The 12,530-nt window shown below is 36.6% G+C and overlaps 1 protein-coding gene across 3 annotated transcripts; it reads left to right on the top strand.

Annotated features, from left to right (window-relative positions):
- The first annotated feature begins 7,407 nt into the window (after positions 1–7,407).
- On the top strand, positions 7,408–12,228 carry LOC114419741 (auxin efflux carrier component 7-like). 3 transcript variants are annotated; one of them, XM_028385514.1, is made up of 8 exons: positions 7,408–8,870; positions 8,914–9,138; positions 9,319–9,346; positions 9,390–9,648; positions 9,809–9,894; positions 10,802–10,959; positions 11,350–11,426; positions 11,532–12,228. In XM_028385514.1, exons 1-8 carry the CDS (start codon positions 7,818–7,820, stop codon positions 11,596–11,598), a joined length of 1,953 nt encoding a protein of 650 aa, XP_028241315.1. In that variant the 5' UTR covers positions 7,408–7,817; the 3' UTR covers positions 11,599–12,228. The 3 variants fall into 3 exon arrangements, with proteins under 3 accessions (XP_028241315.1, XP_028241314.1, XP_028241313.1); XM_028385513.1 differs by lacking the exon at positions 9,319–9,346 and having other exon boundaries at positions 7,409–9,138; positions 9,369–9,648; XM_028385512.1 differs by lacking the exon at positions 9,319–9,346 and having other exon boundaries at positions 7,411–9,138; positions 9,360–9,648.
- Positions 12,229–12,530: the final 302 nt, after the last annotated feature.

Genomic DNA, 12,530 nt, shown 5'->3' with positions numbered 1-12,530 from the left:
AATAAATTTAGATTAATTTAAGATTTTATAAATATCATTTTTATGATATTAATTTTTTGCATAAAATTGAAATTAAAATTTAATTAGAATTCATTGATAGTGTAAATTTTTTTACACAATTATCCAATCTTAAATCACTTTATATAATAAGTTCTTTTAATTCTTACATTAATTATCTTAAAATTATATTTAAATTAATTTTAATTGATTGATAATATAAAAATCTTTATACTAGCCATGAACAAATTTTAAAGTCTAAAAATTAACATCACTTGTGTTTCAGTAAATACATTTTAATTTGAATTTCTTTAATTAACTACCATCTTTGAAGAGTTTTTTAGCCTTTATCATTATGTCTCATCGAAAAGTTATGATTCCTATGCACTCTCAAATCTTCTAACTCTTCCATAAAATGTCTCAATCACGCGAACTTCAGGAATCAGAATGAAACATTGTGTTTTTTCGAATACACAGGTTTCTTTAAAAAAAATGACACATCGGCTAATTAAATCTCTTTAGAATTCTTATTGGTAATCAATTTCCATTATGCATGTATTAATGTTTTCAAGGTGTACACATAATCTAGCTGTAACTTATGTAAAAGAAAATATCGCTTCATAGTGGTTTAAGAGATAAAGCAATGCCTAAAGTAATAGTGTGTTTTGAATTTTTTTTGCAAAAACAGTATTTTCAACGTTTAGAACTTTTTGTCTAATTAATTAAGGAAATTATGATGGAAAATAGTAAAGAAGAATACAGGTCTGTTTTATACTAATTCATTTAATGAGCTACGTTTAATATAGAGGGTTTTATTAACCAAACTTTATACAAACAAATGTCTCAATGTCACTTCTGATAAAATCCACTACAATCTTATATCCAAGAAAATAGTCTTGAGAATTCTTTCACACTACATTACTTCTAGCTTTCACAAACTAAAATAGTTTAAGATATAAAAATCAACTCACAAAGTGAGGATACGTAAGTTAAGCACGCTAATAGACAACATTATTAAGCAAAGAGTAGATTTTTTGAGCTTTTTGTTTCATCCAGAGAAAAAGCTTAAAGAAAAAAGAGTAGATGTCCAACAAAATTGTTCTATTTTTCTTCTCTTTGAGTCTGCTTCTTTATAAAGGCTCTTGGAAAATATATCATTGTGAGTTAGAGATGCTTCAATCTTCCTATTTTGAGTTTTTATTAAATGCACAAATATCTTCACACGTTTCTTCTTTTGATGCAACTTCAGCAAAAGAGAGAGAAGAGGTGGTTGTCCTTTCTTTCCCAAAAAGGTATTATAACCTTCTAAAAGTGTACTCAGAATTGTCAATAGTGCTGCTTTTGCATGCTTTTGCGGAGATGTGGAGCCGAGCAAACCTTGCGTCCGACGATAGTCGCGCCACTTTTCCCGACAATTATCACGCCATATCGTGGAGTTTCGCAACCTCAATTGTGATGACAATGTTTTAGGTTTAGGGAAGAAAATGACTTGTGCATCATTGTTTCACTAGGGTTGCTTTTTTAAAATTATAAGTGAAATGTGTTGTTTCACTTAAGGTTTTTTCTTATATAAAAAAAATACTTTTACAAGTAAAACAAACTGTTTTACTCAAAGGAAAAATCCCACCTTTTATACCCAAATGAACCTACTGCTCCAGTTCAACATTTAGCCTTTGCCCTGCGCATTACCCTTGCCCTCTCTCAACCCTAGCTTTGCATGACCTTCAACCTTCTTCTGACAACGTTCTCGATGGAACTATCGACGACTGTTTCAGCGACTTGCAACATTCCTTCAACAACCCTTTTTTTTCTTTCAACATTCTTATTTCCTTTGAACTGAAGTAGTTATAGCTTCATCCACTAAACCTGATTAACCATCCTCTTAGCCTGTTCAACCACCACCAACCTCCTCCAATGGATTGGTGAAACCTATTGGCCCTAACTTGGACATGGCTTAGCAATGGAATAGCCTCTAACATATCAACAATAGGGAGGTTGTAACTTGTGATTTCTATTTGCTTACCAGAACTAGTGGTGGTATTACCTGAGAAAAGAGACATCAAATTGGAACTAAGGAAGATGTTAGTAGCTGTAAGAAAACTACCCTTGATTTGAAAGCATTGCTCAAGGAAGCATTTGAGAAGAAAAAGGTTGAGAAGGATGCATATACAGTTGAGATGGATGAAAAGGATGAGGAGGGGGAGAAAGTGGAAAAAATCCACAATATTGTAATTGGAAAAAGGCTTGCAACAACAACAAATGCAACCTCAACTGCTACCAAGAAAGGGAAAAATGTTAAAGGTCCTACTAAATATTTATTGTTTTTTAGGAAGCTAGAGTAAACTATTAAGTTAGGCAAGGACAAGAATAAATCAAACTTGATTGATGTTGTTGATAAAGAGGCAAGAGCAAAGACCATATAATATATAGAACATTTTTTTTTGAAAACAACATTCCTTTTAATGTTGTGAGGTAAAAAAGCTTCATCTTAATGACTAAAGCAATTGGACGTATCTAAAGATCCCCCTTCTATCATGAATGTAGAGTTCCTCTTCTCAAGAAAGAGCTTAAGTACACAAATAATTTAATTAAAGATCATGTGGTTGAAAGAAAAATTTTTGGTTGCACAATTATGTTAATGGATGGACTAATAAGAAGAATAGAACCTTGATCAACTTCTTAGTCAGTTATCCATTTGATTCTATGTTTGTCAAGAGTGTTGATGCATCCTCTTACATGAAGATTAATGAAAAAGTGTTTTACTTGTTGGATAGTTTTGTTGAAGAGATTGGAGAGATGTTCAAGTGATCACAGACACTGGAAGCAACTTTAAATGGATGATAAGAATCTTGAAATTCTTAATTTTGTGATATGTTAAGGTTGTCTAGAATGTTGAAATCCTGAATTTTAAATTTGCTAGAGAACAACTTTAAATTCTGAATTGTTAAGATTATTTATGATTTTTGTTTATGAAATTTGATTTTTTAGGTAAGTTGTTGCGAGCCAAGAGACCACATTTATTTTGCACACCATGTGTTGTGCATTGTCTTGATTTAATGTTAGGAGACATTGGGAAGATAGTAAAAGTGACGAAGACTATCCAAAGGGGGATTATTCTTGTGTTTCACATTTATAACTACCCATTGGCATTGAATACCGTGAGGAAGTTTATCGACAAAACTAACTGGGTTAGGTATGAAGTGACAAGGTTTTTCCCAACCTTTATCATGTTACAAAGGTTGCATGATAAAAAAAACTTATAATGATGTTTACTTTTGATGATAAGTTAAAGTCAAAGGCAACCAAGGAAAATAAAGGAAAAAGAGAAACCAACACAATGTTCATGCCTACTTTTTGGGCTGATGTGATTTATATACCCTCGAGGCTATGAGAACAATTGTGCAAGTTTTGAGGCTAGCTAGTGGATAATAAGGAGAAATTTACTATGATTTTATATATGAGACTATGGGTAAAACAAAAGAAGCTATTGAAAAAGGATTCACTGGAAACAAAGAGAAGTGTAAGGAGGGGCTTGATATAATTGATACAAGATGGGAGAGCCAACTTCATTATCCATTGCATGCATCATGTCATTATCTCAATCCGCGATACTTTTATGGCAATTCAAGTGTTGAAAATAATCTAGAAGTGATGGAGGGATTGTACAAGTGTGTTCTGTTGAAATTTTAGGGGATCCTTATAAAATACCAATAACTACCAAGAACACATTACATTAGATTATCAGGAAGAGTTTTAGGAATACATGGATCTATAATAATTGATCAACAAACACAATGGAGATTTAGCCTCTCATAACCTTGAGAGGCTTTACGCTTCATGGATTAAATGGAAGAAGGTGATGGATGACTAATAACTAGAAAAGGGGGAATGGCTAAGGAAAGAGGGTTTCCCCTAAGGGAGAGGCTCGGGCTTTGAATTTTTGCACTGGAGAGCTCTGAGACTCGGTGTGTCTTTTCCTTCTGCTTCTTTCTCCTTTTATAGGCCTAAGGTAGCTTACTTTTCACGCTGACCTCGCGCTGAGCATGCATTGGGCTTCTCCTCGTGGGCCTTCTTGCGCTAAGCCGGACTTGTGCGCTGAGCGAGACATCGCCCTAAGCCTGAAACTGCCCGCTAAGCAAGCGTTACGCGCTGAGCGAGCTGTGCAATTCTTCCAACTCTTCTTCAATTCTTTTTCTTCCACATTTTATTGTCAAATTCCCTTTAAAACACTTTAATTCTTCCTCTTTTGACTTCTGCTAATAAAAAATTGCACAGATGTTAATTTCTTTATAATTTCATAAAAAACAATACTAAAGTGAGGAAACTATTATCATTATTCCGAAAATGACTATCAATTTAGCTCAGATTTCGCAGTTATCACTCATCAAGCTAATTTTCAATGTAAATAATTATTTATCTTTTTTCTAAGGACCCATGAAACAATAATTTTAATTTGAATGGAAGAAGTCCATCAATTAATTAAATCTTTGTTATTGAAAAGACAAGATACCCATTAATTAAAGAGTGATTTAAAAATTAAAACTTTACAGCTATAGGCTAGAGATCTTACACACCAAGAGTTCCAGACAAAACATTCTACATTTGCACACCCAAGTTCTTCTATTGGTAATGAAGACGTTCTCTTAATCTTAGGAGTAAACATCTTTGTGAAAGACACTGATCTTGGGATTGAAGACTTCTCTTGATGAACAGAAAAGGAACCTTCTTGAGTAGCAATAGTAACACCCTTTTCAACATCAAGCAATATCGATGGTGCACGGTTCTTAAAGCCGAATTTTGGTAAGATGTTTCTCATGGATAATTTGGCTCTGGATGATGAAGAATGAGGCTTTAAAGCATTAACAAAGTGATAAGTCACAAGAAAATTCACTTTCTTTTGACTTGGAGTTGGACTTGGCATCAGTGGAATCCTTATTCCAACAAAATCCTGAGAAGAAGACTTTTATGATGTTCTAGCCTGTATTTTCCAGTTGAAGAAGACATCAAAATCAGAGTGCATAAGCAAAGACACGGTTAGAAAAGGCTTTAGTTTCGTTGGTCCAACAGTGGTTCAGTCATTCATGCAAGCATCTGGCCTCACCAATGACCACTTAATCATATGCCACAGACAGTTGTAGTGCACCCTATTGGCAACTCGATCCTTTTGTACCATAGAGCCCTCTTAATACATCCAATTTCAAATATTAATACTACTACTCAAAAACAAGGAACAACAACAATAGATTATTGGCCATGAAGAAGATGGGTTTTTGGATTATTGACCCTGACTTTGGATTGATGAAATAGAAGACTCCCAATGTTGAATTTAACAACAACAAAATACAAGTAACAAAATAGAGTAGGGTTCTTACCTCTATAACAATGGAGGCACCTTCGACGACTGATGAGTGAGGAGCAAAGTGAGGGCATGACATGAGTGAGTGAGGGAGGGAGGGCACGAGCTGAGTGAGGCCATGAGGGTTAGCGACTGCATGAGTAAGTGAATGTGTTTTTAATAAGTAAAATCACCGCACAAATCATGACAGTTTTACAAAAATTGTTGTTGAATGCAACTTTCTAAGACCGTTTTTGTAAAATTGTCGTCATTGAAGTCCTCTATATTACAAAATTGCCACCACCAAGACGATTTTTGGGAACAATCGTCATTTTGCCATCGTAGAATACAATTTTTTTAGTAGTGCTTATATCCTCAATTGTGTATGAAACACAAGTATATGATATTGTCTATGATGATTTTAGGTCCAAAACAACCTTGAAATGACATAGATTTTACCTACTCTATTTGGTTAAAGACAAGAAAACATTATGGAAGTATGGTGTTCATGTGTAAATCAAGAAATCATTTAAGATTTTTGTTATAATCCTTTGTACTATAAATGAATTTACATCATATATAAACTTACCCAAATACAACATGCAAAACATAAACATGTCCTATTTGTGAGAAGAAACCAACTACCATCAACTTTAACATTAAAGAAAGACAATATATAGCATGATCATTAGACATTTTTCAAATAAAATCATTCCTGTCATTGTCATCGAATAAAGAAAGCTTGTAATGACATTTAAGAGAATAAAAATTAATGCTCTCTAGAAGTATTAATTGGAGGGGAAACGTATCAAAGTGAAGAACATCAATGTTATAGTTGCTAAAAGTAAAAAAAAAAGAAAGAAAACATTTAAGAGAGAGTTTATCAACAAATGAGACACAAATTAGATGTGATGCACATAGAAAAATGTGACAATATTTTTGAAACACTTCTCAACATACATGATAAAATAGATAATCATGTGAATGTTGAACTGGATTTACATGTATTATTAGGTGGTAAGACGACTTAGTTACCCCCAATTTCTCATACATTATCCAAAAAAATAGATAAGATTTTGAGTGTTTATGTGACATAAAAGTGTCATAAAGATATTTTTTGAATGTTAAGTTTTAGTTATTAATTCAATTGAAACCTATATTGTGTTTCTAATAGACAATGTAAATTTATGTGAGAACACGGTTTTAATTTTTGCGAACACACAATTTAATTCGTGTCATTATTAAGTATGATTAAAGACAATTAATCATACCTAGTATTAAAGAAAAGGAGAAGTGGAAAAATTTATGATCCTTGGAGCAACACTTAGTTTCAATTTGTTCTTTTTCTCCTTTTCCCACTTATCTTGCTGTGTTTTTATTTTTATGATCTAATGGTACAAAACACTTCACTTATCTAAGTATTTTTTTTTATTCGTTAGCATTAATTCCTTTCACGTAAGTTGTGTGTTTATTCCTGATCACATTTGTTCCTTAAACAATAATTTGGTATTACTAATACTAGTTTTAGTCTCCTGGTTGACTTTGTGACCAATCATCTCGCATGTAGGGTAACTTATTTTGAAAGCCTCAGTAAGAAAAAAAAAATCCAATTATTACTCTCACGGCTAAATCAACACAGAATCTGCAATCAAATCCAATAATTTACCACGGGCTCCCTCTTCCAATCCTTTTGAGAAACGAAAAGGAAAGAAGAGTGAAAAGTGAAACAAAAAAACGGAAGGGGAAAAAAGAAGCATTAGAGCTACCACGTCACGGAAAATCCATACGCATTCTTCCCCACCACGTGGTCCCATCACTCCATTGCAACTATACCTTTATCTTAACCCATGTTGGGTTACCTTAACCATATCAGGCGGTCACTTCCTAACCTAACTTCACACTGTTCCCTAGTGGTCCCCCAATCCCCCTAAACTCATTCACCTCTTTCCCTTTTTCAATAACACTCAAATAAAAAGAAAAAAAAAAAACCTCATCTACCTATTATCATAAAATGATCGTATAATTATTGTTCTTTTTCTCACCATGAGTAGATATATATATCTCTTCTTCTATATATGACCCTATTCTCTATTCCCCAAGGCAAGGTCTATATATGTACAGCCTAAGCTAAACTAAACTAAACCCTTGCCTTCCAAAATTCCCTCTCTCTCTCTATTTCTTAACACTTCATCAGCAAATTCAGAAACACTGCAGTGTATAGCAGGCATAAGCCATTGCAGAGAGACATATATCCCCCTCTCAGACCAGTTAGTTAAGTAACGGTTTTCTCCTTTCCATTTTTCTCATTTTCTTCCCAATTTACCCTTCTTCCTGCTCCTCATTTTCTCTCTTATGCCATCCAACTAGCTAGTCAAAAAAGCTTTTCCATTTTATTTAGAATTCTGTTGGTCTAAACACATCCTCTTGGCAAGCGAATCCTATTCGAATCGAGTAGATTTTATTTAGAAATTAAGAAAAAGGCAAAATGATAACCTGGGGAGATTTCTACACGGTGATGTCGGCGGTGATTCCGCTGTACGTGGCGATGATCCTGGCGTACGGCTCGGTGCGGTGGTGGAAGATATTCTCACCGGACCAATGCTCCGGCATAAACCGCTTCGTCGCGATCTTCGCCGTTCCGCTCCTCTCGTTCCACTTCATCTCCATGAACAACCCGTACGAGATGAACTTCCGGTTCATCGCGGCGGACACGCTCCAGAAAATCATCATGCTCTTCGCCCTCGCCATCTGGACGAACTTCTCCGCCAACGGGAGCCTGGAGTGGATGATTACGATTTTCTCCCTCTCCACATTGCCGAACACGCTCGTGATGGGGATCCCGCTGCTCATCGCCATGTACGGCGAATACTCCGGCAAACTCATGGTGCAGGTGGTGGTGCTGCAGTGCATCATCTGGTACACGCTCCTCCTTTTTCTCTTCGAGTACCGGGGCGCGAAGCTTCTTATAATGGAGCAGTTTCCTGAAACCGCTGCTTCCATAGTCTCCTTCAAGATCGATTCCGACGTCGTTTCGCTCGACGGTAGGGATTTTCTGGAAACAGACGCCGAAGTCGGCGATGATGGGAAGCTTCACGTAACGGTTAGGAAGTCGAACGCTTCCAGAAGGTCCTTTATGATGACTCCGCGGCCCTCTAACCTCACCGGCGCGGAGATTTACAGCCTCAGCTCGTCGCGTAACCCCACGCCACGTGGCTCCAACTTCAACCACGCGGATTTCTACTCCATGATGGGGTACGCGCCGAGGCATTCTAATTTTGGTGCAGCGGATATGTACTCCGTGCAGTCCACGTCACGCGGGGTCACGCCGCGTCCCTCCAACTTCGAGGAGAATTGTGGGTCTGCTGGTGCAATGCAGCAGCAGACCATCAGCTCCCCGAGGTTCGGGTTCTATCCCGCAGTGCAGACGTTGCCCGCGGCGTACCCGGCTCCGAACCCGGAATTCTCCTCCGGGTTAACGAAGAGTGTGAGCAAGAATTCTCAGACGCAGCCTCAGCTTCAGACTCAGACGCAGCCACAGGTTCAAGCTCAAGTTGCTCCTCCTGCTCCTCCTCCTCAAGTAGCTCAACCTGCCAACAGTGGGAATAAAACCAGCCACGATGCTAAGGAGCTCCATATGTTTGTATGGAGCTCCAGTGCGTCGCCAGTTTCTGAAGCCGGCGGCCTCCACGTGTTTAGTGGGGCTGATTTTGGAGCATCGGATCAGTCAGGTCGCTCCGATCAAGGTGCCAAGGAGATTAGGATGTTGGTTGCTGATGACCACCCTCAAAATGGAGAAACCAACAAAGGTACTCGTACTAGATTCTTCATTTTACAAAACTTAGATGGAGTTCCTTTAAGTACTTTTAATACTGTTTTCTTGTCAGAACAGCACAAAAAACCATTAGAACTGGAGTTTTTGATTGGATAACAACACTAGAAGTACTTACAGAACTGTGCTTAAATTTGTTCCTTCTTTTTATTTTGAGGAAATGATTTTGATTTTGGTGATTGTTGGTTGGAAATAAAGCTGCTGCAGAAGGAGAATTTGGTGGGGAAGAGTTGAAGTTTCCTGCGAAAGAAGGAGAACAAGCAGAGGAAGAGGGAGGGAAAGCTGGACCAGCTGGGCTTAACAAGTTAGGATCTAGTTCAACGGCGGAGCTACACCCGAAAGCCGCTGTCGCCGGTGCTGGAAAACACATGCCTCCGGCGAGTGTGATGACCCGTCTCATACTGATTATGGTGTGGAGGAAGCTTATTCGCAACCCCAACACTTACTCCAGTCTCATTGGTGTCATTTGGTCCCTCGTGGCGTTTAGGTCAGTAAAAATTAAAGTCAATCTGAGAGGACGATGATTGTGGCCAATTTTTTTTTGGCATGGTTTTGACTTTTAGGGTTTTGTTTATTACTGTGTAGGGTGGTTATAATTTTGTGTTGACGTTGGTCTGATATATCATTATTAAATTAATTCATTGCAGGTGGCATGTGCACATGCCCAAAATAATTGAGAAATCAATCTCCATACTGTCTGATGCTGGTCTTGGAATGGCTATGTTCAGCTTGGGTAAGTGGTCGCGTAATAATTTCTCCAAACTCATGCTCTCCTAATAATTTCATTCTCCCTTTATTTGCAATTCCTTTCCTCATTGACTAAAACAGCCTTATTCATGATAACCCCCTTTTTGGTGTAAAAACGTACATTGAAGAGATCGAGAAACTAATAATCTTCATGTGATAGTACTTAAATAAGTTTGTTCAAATATTTTTCTTGTAATTTTAATATTAAAAATATATCAAGGGTCTAATTCGGTTAGTTAAAAGTGTGAGTGAATCTTCTTATATCTGTGTTATAGTTTGGTTGAAAAATAGAATCGCAATGAGGTGAACGGGGGTACGACGGCACTTGATTGAATGTGATAGTATGATGAATCTATGAAAAGTAAGGGTTTGGGGGAAAGCAAGTAATAAGCAAGTGATGACCGTCCATTGTATGTTGTAGTTTGTTACCACATAATAACACAAGAAGCAGATGATGTTGTTCACAAGACGATAATATGGGGATTGCATAGTGATAGTGCAATGTCCCCGACATGTGGGGTCTGGTCTTGAACAACGTCGCTGTGCGGTCCAGGGCGGTGGTGGGGACCACCGGTACAATTTTTGGACCCCATATTAGGAAAAGGTAGTTGATTTAGACGAATCAAGCAGTACTACAAATATATTTTCATACGCTAAACTTAAAAGCATTTTCCCATTGTTCCCAGACTGTAAATTTTAGATGCCTTATATTTTTTATTCACCTTTTGGCTAAAATATGATTGAGGAGTTATTAAGAAGGTTTAGTTCAGTTCATTAATTAGATCATGTGAATTGTTGTAATTTTTTTGTTACCTGTCTTAGATTTCTTCCCAATAAAACAAGTTATATGATTGAGGATTTACCCTTTTGTGTTGTGGGTTTGGTGCTTGTAGGTCTGTTCATGGCTCTTCAACCTAAGATAATTGCATGTGGGAACTCTGTTGCAACATTTGCCATGGCTGTTCGGTTCCTCACAGGTCCCGCCGTCATGGCAGCAGCTTCCATCGCTGTTGGCCTACGTGGCACCCTCTTGCGTATAGCTATTGTTCAGGTAACCAACCTTGTTGACTACCAAATTTCTAATCATGTTTGAGTAATGACACTGTTATCTTTACTTGCTTGTGTAAACTACTTTAATATCTTGGAATGCTGCAGTAAAAGTTAGAGATTCTGAATACTTAGGAACACCATGGTTCTATACATTCTAACATAGAGGAGTGGTATTCAAAAATAAAACTAATTATATAAGTAGTATGATCCATAAAATTTTAATAAGTTTTAATTACTAATATTGAATATGTTCAAAAGGGTGTATTACTAACATATTGTTCTATGAAATTTTAATGGTGTTTTTATGTGAATATACCTGTTAAACATGATTTAAAGAAACATATTTGGATTGTTAGCTTATGGATATGCAATCATTGTTGAACATATATAGGCTGCACTACCACAAGGGATTGTTCCATTTGTGTTTGCCAAGGAGTACAACGTCCATCCAGCCATTCTTAGTACAGCGTGAGTAACTAAACTTTCATATTTTACATTGTTTCTCTTTCTTTCTCTTAAGTAACAAAATTAGAAATTGACCCTTTTTTCTGAAATCTGAAAATTTAATTGCAGGGTTATATTTGGGATGTTGATAGCACTACCAATTACTCTACTCTACTACATATTACTTGGTTTGTAAAATATCTATGCAGTAGTAGCCAACATACCAGGACAGAATGAAATGAATGAATGACCCTTTGAACCTTTTTTATACTTTGGGAGTTAGCATGCATGCCTGGTGGTGACCACAGTGGATTGATTATGCTGTTATTAACAACAGGGGATTTGGATTTTTTCTGAGGGGGAGAACAACAAAAACTAGTAGTATCCTTAAAAGAGAGGAGAGATCCTTGCTTGCTTGAGAGTTTCCAAAAATTTTGGAATTTCAGAAAAAAAAATTGACCCAATTGGTCCAAATCCCCACAATTCTAATCCCCCTATCAAAAGTCCAAAATACACGCAATTTTCAAGAGCAGAGAGAGACGAACAAGTACATGAAATGGGAGACATAGCAGAGGAAAAACAGGGGCAAGGCTCACAATGAAATCTAGAAATGGTTCCCTCCGTATCTGCATTGTAAATTTTTATTAATTAGAAAAGTCATGTTTGTGTCATCAAGTAACAAAGACAGCTTAGCAATTTGGTAGGGGAAATATGAAATTGGAATATAAGCAAAAGACCGTTTTTTTTTTTTTTTTAAGTTTTGTTTAGTCATTTGTTTACTTCAATTTTATTATTATTATACTATGGGTGTTTTTGTCTTTGACCATCCGCGTATCCCGCAATTATTTGCGTTTGTCGTCTTTCCTTAGTCACGTTATTTGTTTAGTATTCTTTTAATCTGATGAAGTAGAAAGAGCAAAAAGTCATCTTCGTTATTTTTCTGGCGTAAAGAGGGGCAGACCCTGGGATAATGATGGGACCACGAGACTGAGAGTTGAACTTTCAGAACATCGTCTTTCTACTGAGTGGGGATTATGTACTTTTCCTCTGAAGTTGAGTGATGGTTGATGGAAAGAAAAAATATATACAATTTTTCTATAAAGAAAAAATAAAGCAGTCTCAAAAACT

Source organism: Glycine soja, chromosome 7, assembly GCF_004193775.1.
Source record: "Glycine soja cultivar W05 chromosome 7, ASM419377v2, whole genome shotgun sequence".
In the NCBI taxonomy this organism is placed as follows: Eukaryota; Viridiplantae; Streptophyta; class Magnoliopsida; order Fabales; family Fabaceae; genus Glycine; species Glycine soja.
The sequence above is the reverse complement of the archived record's forward strand: the minus strand, read 5'-3'. Positions and strand labels throughout refer to the sequence as shown.

What these genes read in the sequence shown, in the direction of transcription:
- LOC114419741 (XM_028385512.1), top strand. Translation starts at nt 7,818, where the DNA reads ATGATAACCTGGGGAGATTTCTACACGGTGATGTCGGCGGTGATTCCG. An exon ending in TGGTCCCTCGTGGCGTTTAG is followed by an intron (nt 9,649 to 9,808) that starts GTCAGTAAAAAT and finishes AATTCATTGCAG; the next exon opens with GTGGCATGTGCACATGCCCA. An exon ending in TGCGTATAGCTATTGTTCAG is followed by an intron (nt 10,960 to 11,349) that starts GTAACCAACCTT and finishes GAACATATATAG; the next exon opens with GCTGCACTACCACAAGGGAT.